This window comes from Chironomus tepperi, unplaced genomic scaffold (assembly GCF_022539635.2).
Source record: "Chironomus tepperi strain 1889 unplaced genomic scaffold, CSIRO-AGI_Ctep_v1 contig_100, whole genome shotgun sequence".
Lineage (NCBI taxonomy): Eukaryota > Metazoa > Arthropoda > Insecta > Diptera > Chironomidae > Chironomus > Chironomus tepperi.
This window is the reverse complement of record NW_027226222.1, coordinates 1,578,089-1,590,810: the sequence shown is the minus strand read 5'-3', so window position 1 is coordinate 1,590,810 and position 12,722 is coordinate 1,578,089. Positions and strand designations below refer to the sequence as shown.

General features: G+C 31.6%; 3 protein-coding genes across 3 annotated transcripts; all 3 read right to left on the bottom strand.

Annotated features, from left to right (window-relative positions):
* Window positions 1-507: 507 nt before the first annotated feature.
* Window positions 508-3,743, bottom strand: LOC139087315 (transient receptor potential cation channel protein painless-like). Its single transcript, XM_070636098.1, has 2 exons — window positions 3,518-3,743; window positions 508-3,460 (listed from the first exon to the last, which is right to left on the bottom strand). Exon 2 carries the CDS (start codon window positions 2,514-2,516, stop codon window positions 819-821), a length of 1,698 nt encoding a protein of 565 aa, XP_070492199.1. The 5' UTR covers window positions 2,517-3,460; window positions 3,518-3,743; the 3' UTR covers window positions 508-818.
* A 748-nt stretch (window positions 3,744-4,491) lies between these two features.
* LOC139087119 (transient receptor potential cation channel protein painless-like) lies at window positions 4,492-7,891 on the bottom strand. Its single transcript, XM_070635828.1, has 3 exons — window positions 7,796-7,891; window positions 7,544-7,738; window positions 4,492-7,241 (listed from the first exon to the last, which is right to left on the bottom strand). Exons 1-3 carry the CDS (start codon window positions 7,823-7,825, stop codon window positions 4,620-4,622), a joined length of 2,847 nt encoding a protein of 948 aa, XP_070491929.1. The 5' UTR covers window positions 7,826-7,891; the 3' UTR covers window positions 4,492-4,619.
* Window positions 7,892-8,860: 969 nt separating this feature from the next.
* On the bottom strand, window positions 8,861-11,768 carry LOC139087360 (transient receptor potential cation channel protein painless-like). The gene is made up of 4 exons (XM_070636149.1): window positions 11,734-11,768; window positions 11,406-11,600; window positions 8,964-11,345; window positions 8,861-8,896 (listed from the first exon to the last, which is right to left on the bottom strand). Exons 1-4 carry the CDS (start codon window positions 11,758-11,760, stop codon window positions 8,861-8,863), a joined length of 2,640 nt encoding a protein of 879 aa, XP_070492250.1. The 5' UTR covers window positions 11,761-11,768.
* Between the last annotated feature and the right edge of the window lie 954 nt (window positions 11,769-12,722).

Below are 12,722 nucleotides of genomic sequence, written 5' to 3'. Positions count from 1 at the left end.
ATGTCTAGTTTCCAATTAGGTCCTTTGTCAAGTTATCTACTCAGGATAAACAGTCTTGAAAATGCAATTTGTTGGAATAAAATTTGGTTTTTAAGGAATTTTGGTTTAAATATAATGTGAAATGTATCAATCTTGCTACCTTAACCATTTCTGAATCCAATACGAACAACTAAATCATAAGTCACTTAGTAGATACTCCAATAATAATATATAATAAATAAAATTTAACTCTTTTTATTCGGGGAACTGATCTTAGCAGAAGCTATGAACTATCTGTGATTTCTTATCTTTTAAGGAACAGATAAAGAAATGAATCATTATCTGTTATCGGTTGGTTATGGAACAACTAAATCAGATGTCACTTAGGAGATACTGCCAAGCGGATGCCACTTAATTAATATTGTTCTGTCCGATTGTCCGACTTATGGTCAATATTTCAATGTGCACCAATCAAAGAAGCAGCTCAATTCTAGTCAGCATTCTTCTCGCATTTTTAAAACTATGAAAAATACAGCTCAATATCCTTGAATGCACCTCCAAAAATAGTTTCTTTATAATAACATAATAATTAATATTTTAATGGATGATTCAATAGCTGACGTCATTTTAATTCAATTTCTTAAACATTTATTTAATTGCTGTATGAGAAATTTCATTCCAATAACTTTTTAATTCCTCAGTCATGTATTGACTGTTGCGTAAAGGTCGATTCCGATTTAAATTCGCTCTGGTTCTCTAAAAACCAATTTAAATTTAATCAATTTAAACATAATATCAATCAGCTTCGATCTCTTCTATTGAATAAAATTGAAAAAATCTCAAGTCTCGTTCATTAAACTATTTATATGCTTAATTATTTTCTCTATGTTTTCTTTGCCAATTGTAAGCTTTGGATTAAATAATCTGAAATTTCCGAAATTTCGATGGAGTTTATAGCAGTGTATTAGCTGAGGAGTATAAACCTTAATATATTTCTTATAAGGTATATCATAATCTTCATCATATAGAGGAACCATGTCAAAATAATCATTCTCAGTCATGTGTAATTTACTAGGTTTCAATAGCTTATTCTCAACTCTTACATAATTATCCTTGTTAATTTTCAAAATTATTCGTCCATCATTGAGCAAATTCGAATAAATATTAAAGAATTCAATTTTTAAGAATGCTAGAATTCGCTCACAGTTTCCAACTATTGCGATTCTCTTTCTAACATCAACTATTTCGGCTGATTTCATTATTTGCTGTGTATCGTTAATCGCAAGTGCATTAAGTAAATTAAACAATATGATAGTGATCAATAGAACGAATGTCAAGAATATTATGGAATTGAAGTTATCATCAGGTTCAAGCTTCATTTTATCAAAATCAGACAGCATCATTCTAATGACTGTGATTATAGACATCATAATAGTTTTGAATCCATTTTCGTCATCCTTTTTATCTTCCTTTTTATGAGCCTTACTATTATTAACATTCTTCGTCTGTTCTGTGTTTTCACTTCCATAAAGTGTATTGAATGCCATTGCAAAGGCAAATAGTAGCATAAAGTAGAGCATAATGAATTTGATGAATGTTCTGGAAACTTTCTTGAATATTTCAAGTTGTAGTGACAATTTTGATACTCTGGATAGCAAGATAAAGCTTTGAAATGATATAACAAGGAAGAGAACTGCTCTTAATTTTCGGAAAAGATCAACATCATATGCGAAATAATTAAGAAGCACAACATATGCCAGGAAGAGTAAAGTGCAATCTACCCAATTACTAAGTTTAAAGAAGTATGTCCTCCATGAGAATATCAGTTGAATGATCTCACAAAGAGTCAGTATGAGTGTCCCTATCAGACATATTCTATATAAAATTCGGTATGATGTCATGTAATCTTCCAAAGTTTGACTTTCCTCTGTTTTCGTAGAATTCGTTTGACTGACATTTACATTCGGAGCTGCACTTGTAGGAATATCTCGTTTACGTCTACCAAAAAGAACTTTCAAAACATTTATATCCTTTAATTCATTATATTGGATTGGATTTATCGTTGTACTTTCTTCTGGAAAATTCTGTCTTGCACTTATAAAACTATAGTTCGTTCCATATTTTTGATCACTAAAGAATTTTAAGATGAAAAGACTCAAATACACGAAGAATATGAAGTATAGAAATAACGCTATGTAGACCAAAACATTCACGCGCTTCCATTTCAATTCAAGATAAGAAGTGAGTACAGGATGAGTCAACAAACTTTTGAATCTTGGCTGTGATGCAATTAATTTCAAAGCTCTTGTTTCATCATTTTTGGTTAGTGAATATTTTGGAGGAATCAGAAATTTGCAATTTATTTGAACTGCACAATTTTGGTCATTAATATCACTTGTTGGAACTATACACTCATCTAAGACTTTCTTCAATATTTCTTCACATAAATTAGTAACAATACATTCATGACCTATGTATGCTCCCCTCCTTAATAACTCATAAATTATTTCCTTATGATCATTTTCACAGGCATACATCAACGGGGTTTTCCATTGTGATCGAATGCATTAATGAGATTATAATCACATCGACGATTTTTTACAATTAAATTAAAGCACTTCTTAAAATCCTTATCACATTCTACATTTTTCATTGAACAAATTTCATGCAGCACAGAATAACAATGATGTTCACTTTGAAATTGAGCACAATCCATGTCCAAAAATACTTTAACAATTTGTGATCGATTCAATTTTATGGCATAAAATAAAAATGGCTTATTATCAATCTCGTACTTTACTTTTGTGGGAATCAATGAGTCAATATCACATCCGTTTTTCATATAAGTTCTATTTGCATCAGGAACCATTTGCAATAATTTCTTAACTCCCGCAGTAAAATTCATTTCAATACATTTCTTCATAAGATCAGTGAAATTGTATGGTATTTGATTTTGGAGTTCTGTTCTTTGCAGCATAGAAATAAATTCATTTTCATTGCCTTGATTGATAAGTTCAAATAGATTGGCAACATTCGGTGCTGATCGATCGCGAATAACTAATTTTTCACTGTTTCTGGATGACACAAAATTTCTGTTGAAGTCAGAGTCACTAACTTCTATACATGGAATGGAATAATTCAAGAATGTTTCAATTATATCAGTTCCTTGTAAATTGTTTTGAATTTTATTCAGCAGAAACTCGAATGGTGTAATTTGCTCGGCATTAAAATGATTAGAGTTAAATCCAAGTTTTAAAAGAATTTCGATTATCTTATTGCACTCTTCGAAGTTCTCGGACGAAAGGTTTTGCAGCACATAATGCAGATGATTGTTTTTGTTTGCTATTTCACTGTTTGAAACTATTTGTTTGGTTTGTTCTTGTAGTGCCGGCTTATTTAAATGATCAACCAATGTTTTTAAGTTTTCGGCACATAATGACTTGATCACGTAATCCAATAAATAAAGTCCCTCTGAGTTTTTCTGTAAATAATTACCATCTGTAATTTATGTTAGATAATATGTCTAGAATATATTTACCTTATGATAATTTTGTCCATGCCTGAGACAAATTTTAATGAAATTTGATGAATTTGGCGTTGAAAGAATAAATTCAATTAATGAAGCTTCAATTCCGATGCTATTTAATGATACATTGCTGTTTAACGCATAAGTTTCAAGGAGAAAAACAAACTCATTCTCATTTTTATCCTGAAATGCTTCGAGCAGATGACTCTAAACAGAGAGTAAAAAAAATTGAGAATAAAAAATTTCCATTCATAAAATAAATTTGCTTACCAAGTTCTGCTGTTGCGTCTTAATCATCGCTTTGCTGTTTGTTGACTGGTAAATTGAGCATTTTAATATTGCTCTTATATAGACATACTCAAAAGATCTTTTAATTCTCTTATTTCTCTTTAAAAATTGTAGTTTTTACCCGCGAAATTATAAAATTTTCTAGGTTTTTGTATTCAGTGATGCTGCGTATGTATGTAGCAGTGCTGTACAAACTTCTTGTTTACCGCGGCAAACCTTGGTGATAAGGTTTGATCAAAAGCACACACTACATATGGTTTATGACTGTTTAAAAAAACAAATCGTCAGTACACTAGTGTGCCTAGTTACACAGTTTTAGCAGCACTGTGTAAAATAATAAATCCACAATAAAACTACAATTAGTATGATCAAGAATTCAGTAACTTATAACACTGCACAAAAAAGAATTCCTTTAGACAGCTTAGACCAACCATTCCCCTCATTAAAACTGAATCAAAATTGCAGGCCTCCTCACCTCTAGTTTGGCTATGATAGTCCCGCTTACAATAAACTTTTCTCATTTTTGGGCAGTGTTTATGAACAAATTCGGTGAACCACAAAACTTATTGGGATATTTAAAAAGAATCGCTAATTTATTTCTTGGAAGGAACACAAGATGATTTAATTGTGACTCATTCAATTCTTGATAACTTCATACTTTGTTGTTGATGTTATACGTCTTAATAAAAATGAAACAATTTTAGTTGATGCGAAATCATTTATAACAAACTTTATTTTAATAACATTTAATAAAGAAACAAGTTAATAATTAATGCATGGAAGTAATGATCAGTTCAAAAAGTCAGCATTGTCATACTTTTCCATCTCATTTATCGGCATTCTTTTCCAGTTCTTTGAGATATTCGACAATCTTTTCTACTGTTGTGGAGGACAATTTGAGTTTGAATTTGGCCAAGTACTGAAGTACTACTGGAGGCATTAAGGAGTAAATTTGAGATATGTAGCTGCTTTTATTTGCTCTGTAGTCTTGCTCACTTTCTAAAGGCATGAGTTCTATATCTTTGGTATCGTTATGTTGATCAATTTGCATTTTTGATACTTCACAGTATTTAAAGACCATTCTGCCATCTACGTCAACTTTCTTCTTAATTCTAACGTAATTATCCTTATTAATAGTAAGGAATATTCGACCACATTTAAATTGATTTGAATAAATATTGAAAAATTCAATACCCATGAATTGTAAGACTTTTTCACACGTTGTAATCATTCTGATTCTTTTCTGCACATCCACAGCCTCGGCAAATTTCATCATTTCTTGCGTATCATTTATGGCAAGTGCATTGAGCAAGTTGAATAACACAATCGTAATTAACAGGACGAATGTAAGAAATATGAATGAATTGAATTGATTGTCAGGTTGAAGTTTGACTCCTTCGAAATCTGAGAGCATCATTCGAATAACAGTAATTGTGGACATTAAAATATCCGTAAATGAATTGTCGTCATCACCATTTTCAGTAACTGTATTATCTATATCTGATCTTAAAATATCTTTGTCAACTTCTGACTTTTGACTTCCATAGAGCGTGTAAAATGCCATAGCAAATGCGAATATCAGCATGAAGTACAGCATGATGAACTTAAGAAAGGTTTTGGATACTTTTTTGAAAATTTCCAGCTGCAGTGATAGTTTTGATACTCTTGCAATAATTATGAAGCTTTGAATTGCAATTAGAAGAAAAAGTACGGCTCTAAGTTGTAGCAATGTCTCGATACTTCCAAAACTTCGTAATAGTACAATGTATGCCAAAAATAATAAAGCACAATCGACCCAATTGCTTAATTTGAAAAAGTATTGCCTCCATGTGTATATTAATTGCACAATTTCACACACAGTCAATACAAGTGTACCGATTAAGCTTAATGCGTACGTCAATTTATGTGACTTTATATATTCTGTCATGTTGATAACCATCTCAGCATGCTTTGCTTCTTCTTCTTCTTCTTGTACATCTCTTTTTGATCTCCCAAGGAGAATTTTTACTATTTCAAAATTTCTCAATGGTTCATCGTCACCAAATCTTGAGTCTATGTTTACTCTATTTGATGACGGATTGTAAAGGCTGTCATTGAAGAAATTCAATATGAATAGTGTTAAGTAGACGAAGAATAAGAAGTAGATGAACAATGTCCCATACATCAGCATATTCACGCGTTTCCATTTTAATTCAAGGAATGATGTAAGAACTGGATGTGTCAAAACATTCTTGAGTCTCGATTCAGATGCAATTAAAAACAAAGCTTTCATTTCTTGATTCCGATTTTCAGAAAATTTTGGCGGAATCAGAAATTTATAATTTATTTGCACTTTACACTCATGATCATTCAAGTCAGCTGATGGAACCATCGACTCATTCAGCTGTTCTATGAAAATATTTTCATTTAAATTTTTAATTATAGCCTCATGACCAACGTAAGCATCTCTTCTTATTAATTCACATTCTAGGTCTTTGTGATGATTTTCGCACGCATACATAAGCGGTGTTTTGTTGTTGCTATCAAAAGCGTTAATTATATAGTCATCGCACCTCTCATCTTTTAGAATCAATTCAAAACACTTTAATAAATCGTCATTACTCTCAACTTCTTGTAAGGAACAAATTTCATGCAAAACATTCCAGCATTTTGATCCATTTTTAAAACTTATTGACTTAAATTTCAGCAACTCAGCAACAACTTCAAATTGACAAAGTGATAATGCATGAAATAAAGGAGTTTTATCTCCAATCATAACATTTGTTATGTCTTCTGGAATCAGTGACTGCATTTCATGTCCAATGTATTCATTCGCTTTAGTTTGTTTTGCTAATTCTAACATGACAACAACACCTTTCGCAAAATTCATCTTAATTGATGACTTCATAAGCTCACAAAAACATTTTGCCATTTCTTCTGTGCCTGTATTCTGTAAAGCCGCTATAAACTCATTCTCGTTTCCTCGTTTGACTAGTTCAAGTAAATAATCTGAGCTATAATTATTCTTGTTTCGATATTTTATATTCAGCGTGTTAAAAGTTGAAATTTTTGCGCGGTAATTTGATGAGTCACTGATTTCTAGAGTAGCATTTCCAAATGCTTGAATTACTTCTTGTTGCGGGAAATCCCCATCAAGTTTCTCTAACAATATTTCAAATGGACTTTTTGATTCATGATTTAAATGATTTGGATTGACTCCAAAGGACAACAACATCTCGATAATTTTTGCACATTCTTTGTAGTTTGAGCGTGTCAATTTGTATATCACATCATGCAGACAGTTATTTTCGTTTTTTGTCTCACATTTTAATATCAAGTCATTCACTGATTTGTTTATAGAAATATTACTGGCTTGATGAAAAGCCAGATGTTTTAAAAATACTTCCACATTAGCTGAGGATGTTGATTGAACTACGTAATATAGCATGTAACGTCCATTGGGATTTTTCTGTAATAAAATTTGGAATTTATTAGTTTTTTAAAGGTCAAATTAAACGACAGGTATTCTCTCTAAATTCCTTTCTAATGTCGTGAGCATTGTAGAATGACTGAAACATCGGTCTCTGGGAGGGAATCGAACCCAAGGACTCTTTAACGAGGAATGCTTGTGTCCATTCTGCTATCAACCTAATCGACCACAGAGGCTTTTCTTTTGAACTGACAAATTTGCTGGATGTCACAGATTCAACTCTATTCAGACACTACACATGCTAAATTCTAATAAATATTAATTATGGGTCAAAAACTCACCTTATACAGTGATGTACTATAATCCAAGCAAATGTCTATAAATATTGATGAATCAGGAGTTTGAAGAATATATTCAGTAATTGTGAGATCTATGCCTATACTTTTTAAAGACACATCACTACACAATGAGTATTTTTCGAAATAGAAAACAAACTCCTTCACATTTTTCTCTTCAAATGACTTGATAAGCTGCGTCTAAACACATAAATAAATAAGAAGTGCGAATTTTTAAATAAATAATCGTAAACTTACCAGAATCTTTTCATGTTGCGTCTTGTTCATCTCGCTATAAACTCTTCAATGTACAAAATTTTTGAGTCTTTCAACCACATTCTCCTACTGTAATTAAATGTGAATTATCTCTCAAAGAGAAGTAAAAAAACCGGCTCCGATTCTCATTTTTCTCTGACTTAACATTTTTATTTTGATCACTTCATTCGTAAAATTTCCGGCCGTGATTCATATTTTATAAAAATATAAACAATATAACATCATTTTTTCTTATGTATAGTTAGTTCCACATGATGATTAAAGGAAAAATACATTCTATAAACATCGCAAAAAACGTGCATTCATTTGTATTTACATACTATGCTCTAGTGCGTTTCAACGGCAACGGGTACGTTCGGAAGTTACGGTATGTTAAAATCCTTATCAACGGTTATTTTAAATTTAAAATGTATTTAACTACAATTAGCTGTTTTTACCCTTTCTTAATTACAGTTGTTAGTCCCCTTCATATAAATATTTAGTCTGTTTCTGATCACTGAAGAATAAACATTGTTGTTATTTAATTAAATCCGTGAGAAGTTTTTAATAAGCATTGCTTATCCTACAAGTCATGAATCACGTAACATCCGAACGTTTCCTAAATGAAATTAGCTTTAAAACCAGGCAAATATTTAACTTCATTAATAATGTTGTTAAAAACATATGCGTGTAGTAGAAATATAAACTAGATCAGAATACTAGACAGTAATTGACATGTCTGCCTTTAATGAATGCATTTCATGCACTTCATTTCGTTTTCACTTGCTACCAAATTTTGGATATGCTCGACTATTTTTTCGATAGTTTCACTGCCAAGTTTGAAATATGGAGTATTAAGTTTTAATTTTTGAAGCTTATGATAATGGAATAGCATAGGTACCGGAACTTTACTATCTTCATATACCAATTTCATATCCGAAGACATTTGTCGTACTCTAATAAATTTATCCTGATTTATTTTGAGGATTATTCGACCTCCAGCGATCACATTTGTGTATATATCGAAAAAATGGATTCTCAGGAAGACTAAAATTTTCTCACAACTGTTTACCATTGAGATTCTCTTCTTGACATCGACAATTTCTGCAAATTTCATTATCTCGTTAGTGTCATTAATTGCCAATGCATTTAACAAATTAATCAGAATTACAGAAATCAGCAGAACAAATGATAAGAATATTATTATGTCAAGATGACTGTCAGGATTAAGCTTAATACTTTCAAAATCTGCAAGCATCATACGAATGACTGTAATAATTGAAATAAAAATATTATCGAAAGACTTATCCTCATCTTCTTCACTTGAGGCAGTTGATTTATCGTCTTCTTTCTTCTGTTCTGAATGCCTGTTATTATAAATTGTATAGAAAGCCATAGCAAAAGCAAATATCAGCATGGAATAAACTAGAAGAAATTTTAAGAATGTCTTGCAAACTTTCTTAAATATTTCCAGCTGTAATGACAGTTTCGAGACTCTTGCGATTAATATGAAGCACTGAACAGCCAGAACCAAGAAAAATAAGGCTCTTAAATATCGAAAGTCTGATTCATATCTTTGTTCAGTAGTTAATACATAGTATGAAAGTCCCAATAAGAAGCAATCAACCCAGTTACTCAGCTTCAAAAAGTAATGTCTTCTGGATAAAATAAATTGCGATATTTCATAAATTGTCAGCAAGAAAGTTCCAAATAGACAAATCAAGTAAGTCATAGCATGTGCCTTGATGTGATCTTCTTCTGTTATGTCTTCCGAGACATCTCGTTTCCTCCTTCTGCTGTTCTTTCCAAAAAATAGCACCTTTAAAACATTAACAGGCTTCCGACTCGGATCTTCATTGTTGTTGAAAGGAACAAAATGAGTTCTAGGTGTTGTAGTTGTTGATGGCGATGGTGATGGAAATGTTCCTCTGGACTCAACATTCTCGTCACTGTTGCTTGTTTCAAAACCCCTGTAAATAGGGTTTCTTCCACTAGGTTCAGTGGGAAATACAAATCCATTACTTGAATACTTAACCCCTGAATTTGAACCACCAGCACCTTGATCAGAATCACCATATCCACTACCATGATATTCCGGCATATTTGGTAGTGGATCATCTTCATTGTAAGGTATGTCAAGAGGAGGATGTAAATCAAGATCCGTTAGCTGAGAGTCTCCATCATTAACTTCCATTCCAGAGCTATTGATTGTATTGTAAATTGGAGAATCAAAGAAATTGAGGATGAAGATGCTCATGTAAATCAGGAATATGAAATGTAGAAATATTCCAATATAAATCAGGAAATTTAATCGTTTCCATTTCAATTCCAGGAACGATGTAAAAACAGGATGAATCACCAAGTTTTTAAATTTATCTAATGATGAAATTAAGTCTAATGCTCGTGTCTCTTTCTCATAAATATCAGGCGATATTAAAAACTTGAAGTTGATTTGGACTGAACAGTCTTTATCATTAAGATCTGTTGTTGGAACTATGCATTCATCTAAGAAATTTTTCAATGTTTCTTCACTTAAATTATGCAATACACTTTTGTGGCCGATATATGCGCCTCTTCTTAACAGTTCTAAGGCTATTTTTTCATGTCCATTTTCACAAGCATGCATCAATGGAGTTTTGTTGTTGTTGTCAAAAGCATTGATTATGTCTTTTGTGCATCTTTTGTCATTAATTATTAAGTCAAAACATTTTTGAAAATCTTCGTCACTCTCAACATGCTTGGTTAAGGAACAAATTTCATGTAATACATTCCAGCATTTATCATCAGAATCAAACTTAATGCTGTCTATTTTTAAGAATTCTTCAATAACATCACATCGGCACAGACATAGAGCATAGAAAAATAGTGAAATTCCATCACTCTTATCCTTTAGCAGTTCCATAATTGTAAGTTGATTGTCACTTCCCTTAGCATATTTAAGCAAATAAATGGTTCCTTTTGTGAAATTACACTGAATTGTCAGCTTAAGAAGCTCTCGAAAATTCGAAAGTATTAAAGTTTGATTGATGTTCCTGATTCCTTCAATAAATTGTGCCTCATTTCTATTGTAAATATGTTCAAAAAGCTCTGAAATATTGTTGGTCGTGTGCTTCCTTAATATCACTTTATCACTTATATCCAATGTTATTATTGCTTGCTTATTACTTTCATTATCACTAATTTCTATATTTTTGAACTTTAAGAACATGTTTACAATCTCAGTAATCGATGAATCATCAGATTTTTCTAATAGAATATCCAATGGGCTTTTTGATTCATCATTTAAGTGGTTGGGATTGCAGCCACATGTAAGTAACAGTTCTACCATCTTAAGGCTTTCATGATAATTAGAAGTAGTAAGATTCTCAATAACTTCATGAAGAAAATTGTTGTTTTTACTTCCAATTTCATTGTTCAGGATTAATTGATATGCTAAACTCTTGCTTGGATCCGTCAGTGGAAGACAATTTGAATAATTTATTAATGTTTCCAGATTTTCGGCACACATTGATTTGAATGCATAATAAACAAGATATTGACCCTTGGAGTTTTTCTGTGTGGACATAGAAATGTAAGAGCATCTTATACATATATATTTTGTAAGCTTGCTTACCTTGTAGAAATCAAGTCCGTAATACAAACAAATTTGAATAAAATTCCTTGAGTTTGGGGTCTGAAGAATATATTCAATAGTTGACATATCGATTCCAATACATTCTAATGATATATCCGTTCTGATTGCATATGTATCGAGGATGAATTTGAATTCTTGTTCATTTCGTCTTTCAAATGCTTTGACCAAGCGAGTCTATGACAGTCGAAAAAGATAAATAGTTACTTAGCTTCTTTATACTCCGTGTTTATATAACAGCAATTATCAATACTGAAGATGCTATTAGTTTGCACAATTTCAGTATCTTTCCATAAAAGTTCATACTCACCAAGTTTTCTTTTTGCGACTTGATCATCTCAAAGCTAAATCACGACTGTTTTACTCAAAGATTGAGACTCTCAAATCACGAAGAAATAATTTTACGGAACCTGTTTATTAAGCAGAGAGAAACGTGTCATTAAATGTTAACATAGTCATAAGTTCATAACAAACTATTAATGATTCAGAATTACTAATTTGCTTATCCATGACATAGTCCGATTGATAATATCCTGTTCTGATCTAAGTTACAATATTGTACAACAAGTCAGGTCAGTTTCCTCCTTTCATGTTTATCTCATGCTTATTTTTAGATTATTTCTTTTAAATGTTTAAATATTCATGATATGTTTGGACTTGAATTTTATATTTTCATGTTCATCTATAGTTCCTATAATGTTTGGGAATTCCCTTTTATTCTGAACGCACGACTGAGAAATTTACGAATATTACTTAACAATTTATTTCTTCTTTCCTTTCTACCAGATTGTTTCCTTTCCATAATAATGCGACATAACAGAATTGTAGATAAATTAAGCCATTAAGGTTGTTCGTTAAGGTTCTAAAGCAGTAATGGGCAACCTGTGTACACTACTGCAACGCCTAAAATATTTGGTAATGCTTTGAACAGTATACCGTGTGTGATTTCGGTAAAGGCATACCAACAATGTGTGTCGTTAAAAAGGTTGTTCACCACTATTTCTAGATTAAAATGTACACTTCCTCAAAACTACAGCTCAAGTAGGATTCGAACCCACATCTTTTTGATTTCATGTCAAGTACTGTAACAAACTGAGTTATCGAAGCTCTTGTAAGGCGTTGTACAATGCTCATTTAAACCTTTTAATGATTGCACAGCCTCATCATTGCATTCGGTCAACACAGCAAAATCTTTGCAAAATCACACAGTTCAGCCATTATGGAGAAAATAATCGAAATTTAATCAATACTAGAGTGTATTTCTGAAAAGAATCAATATTTAAATTTCAATTTATGATT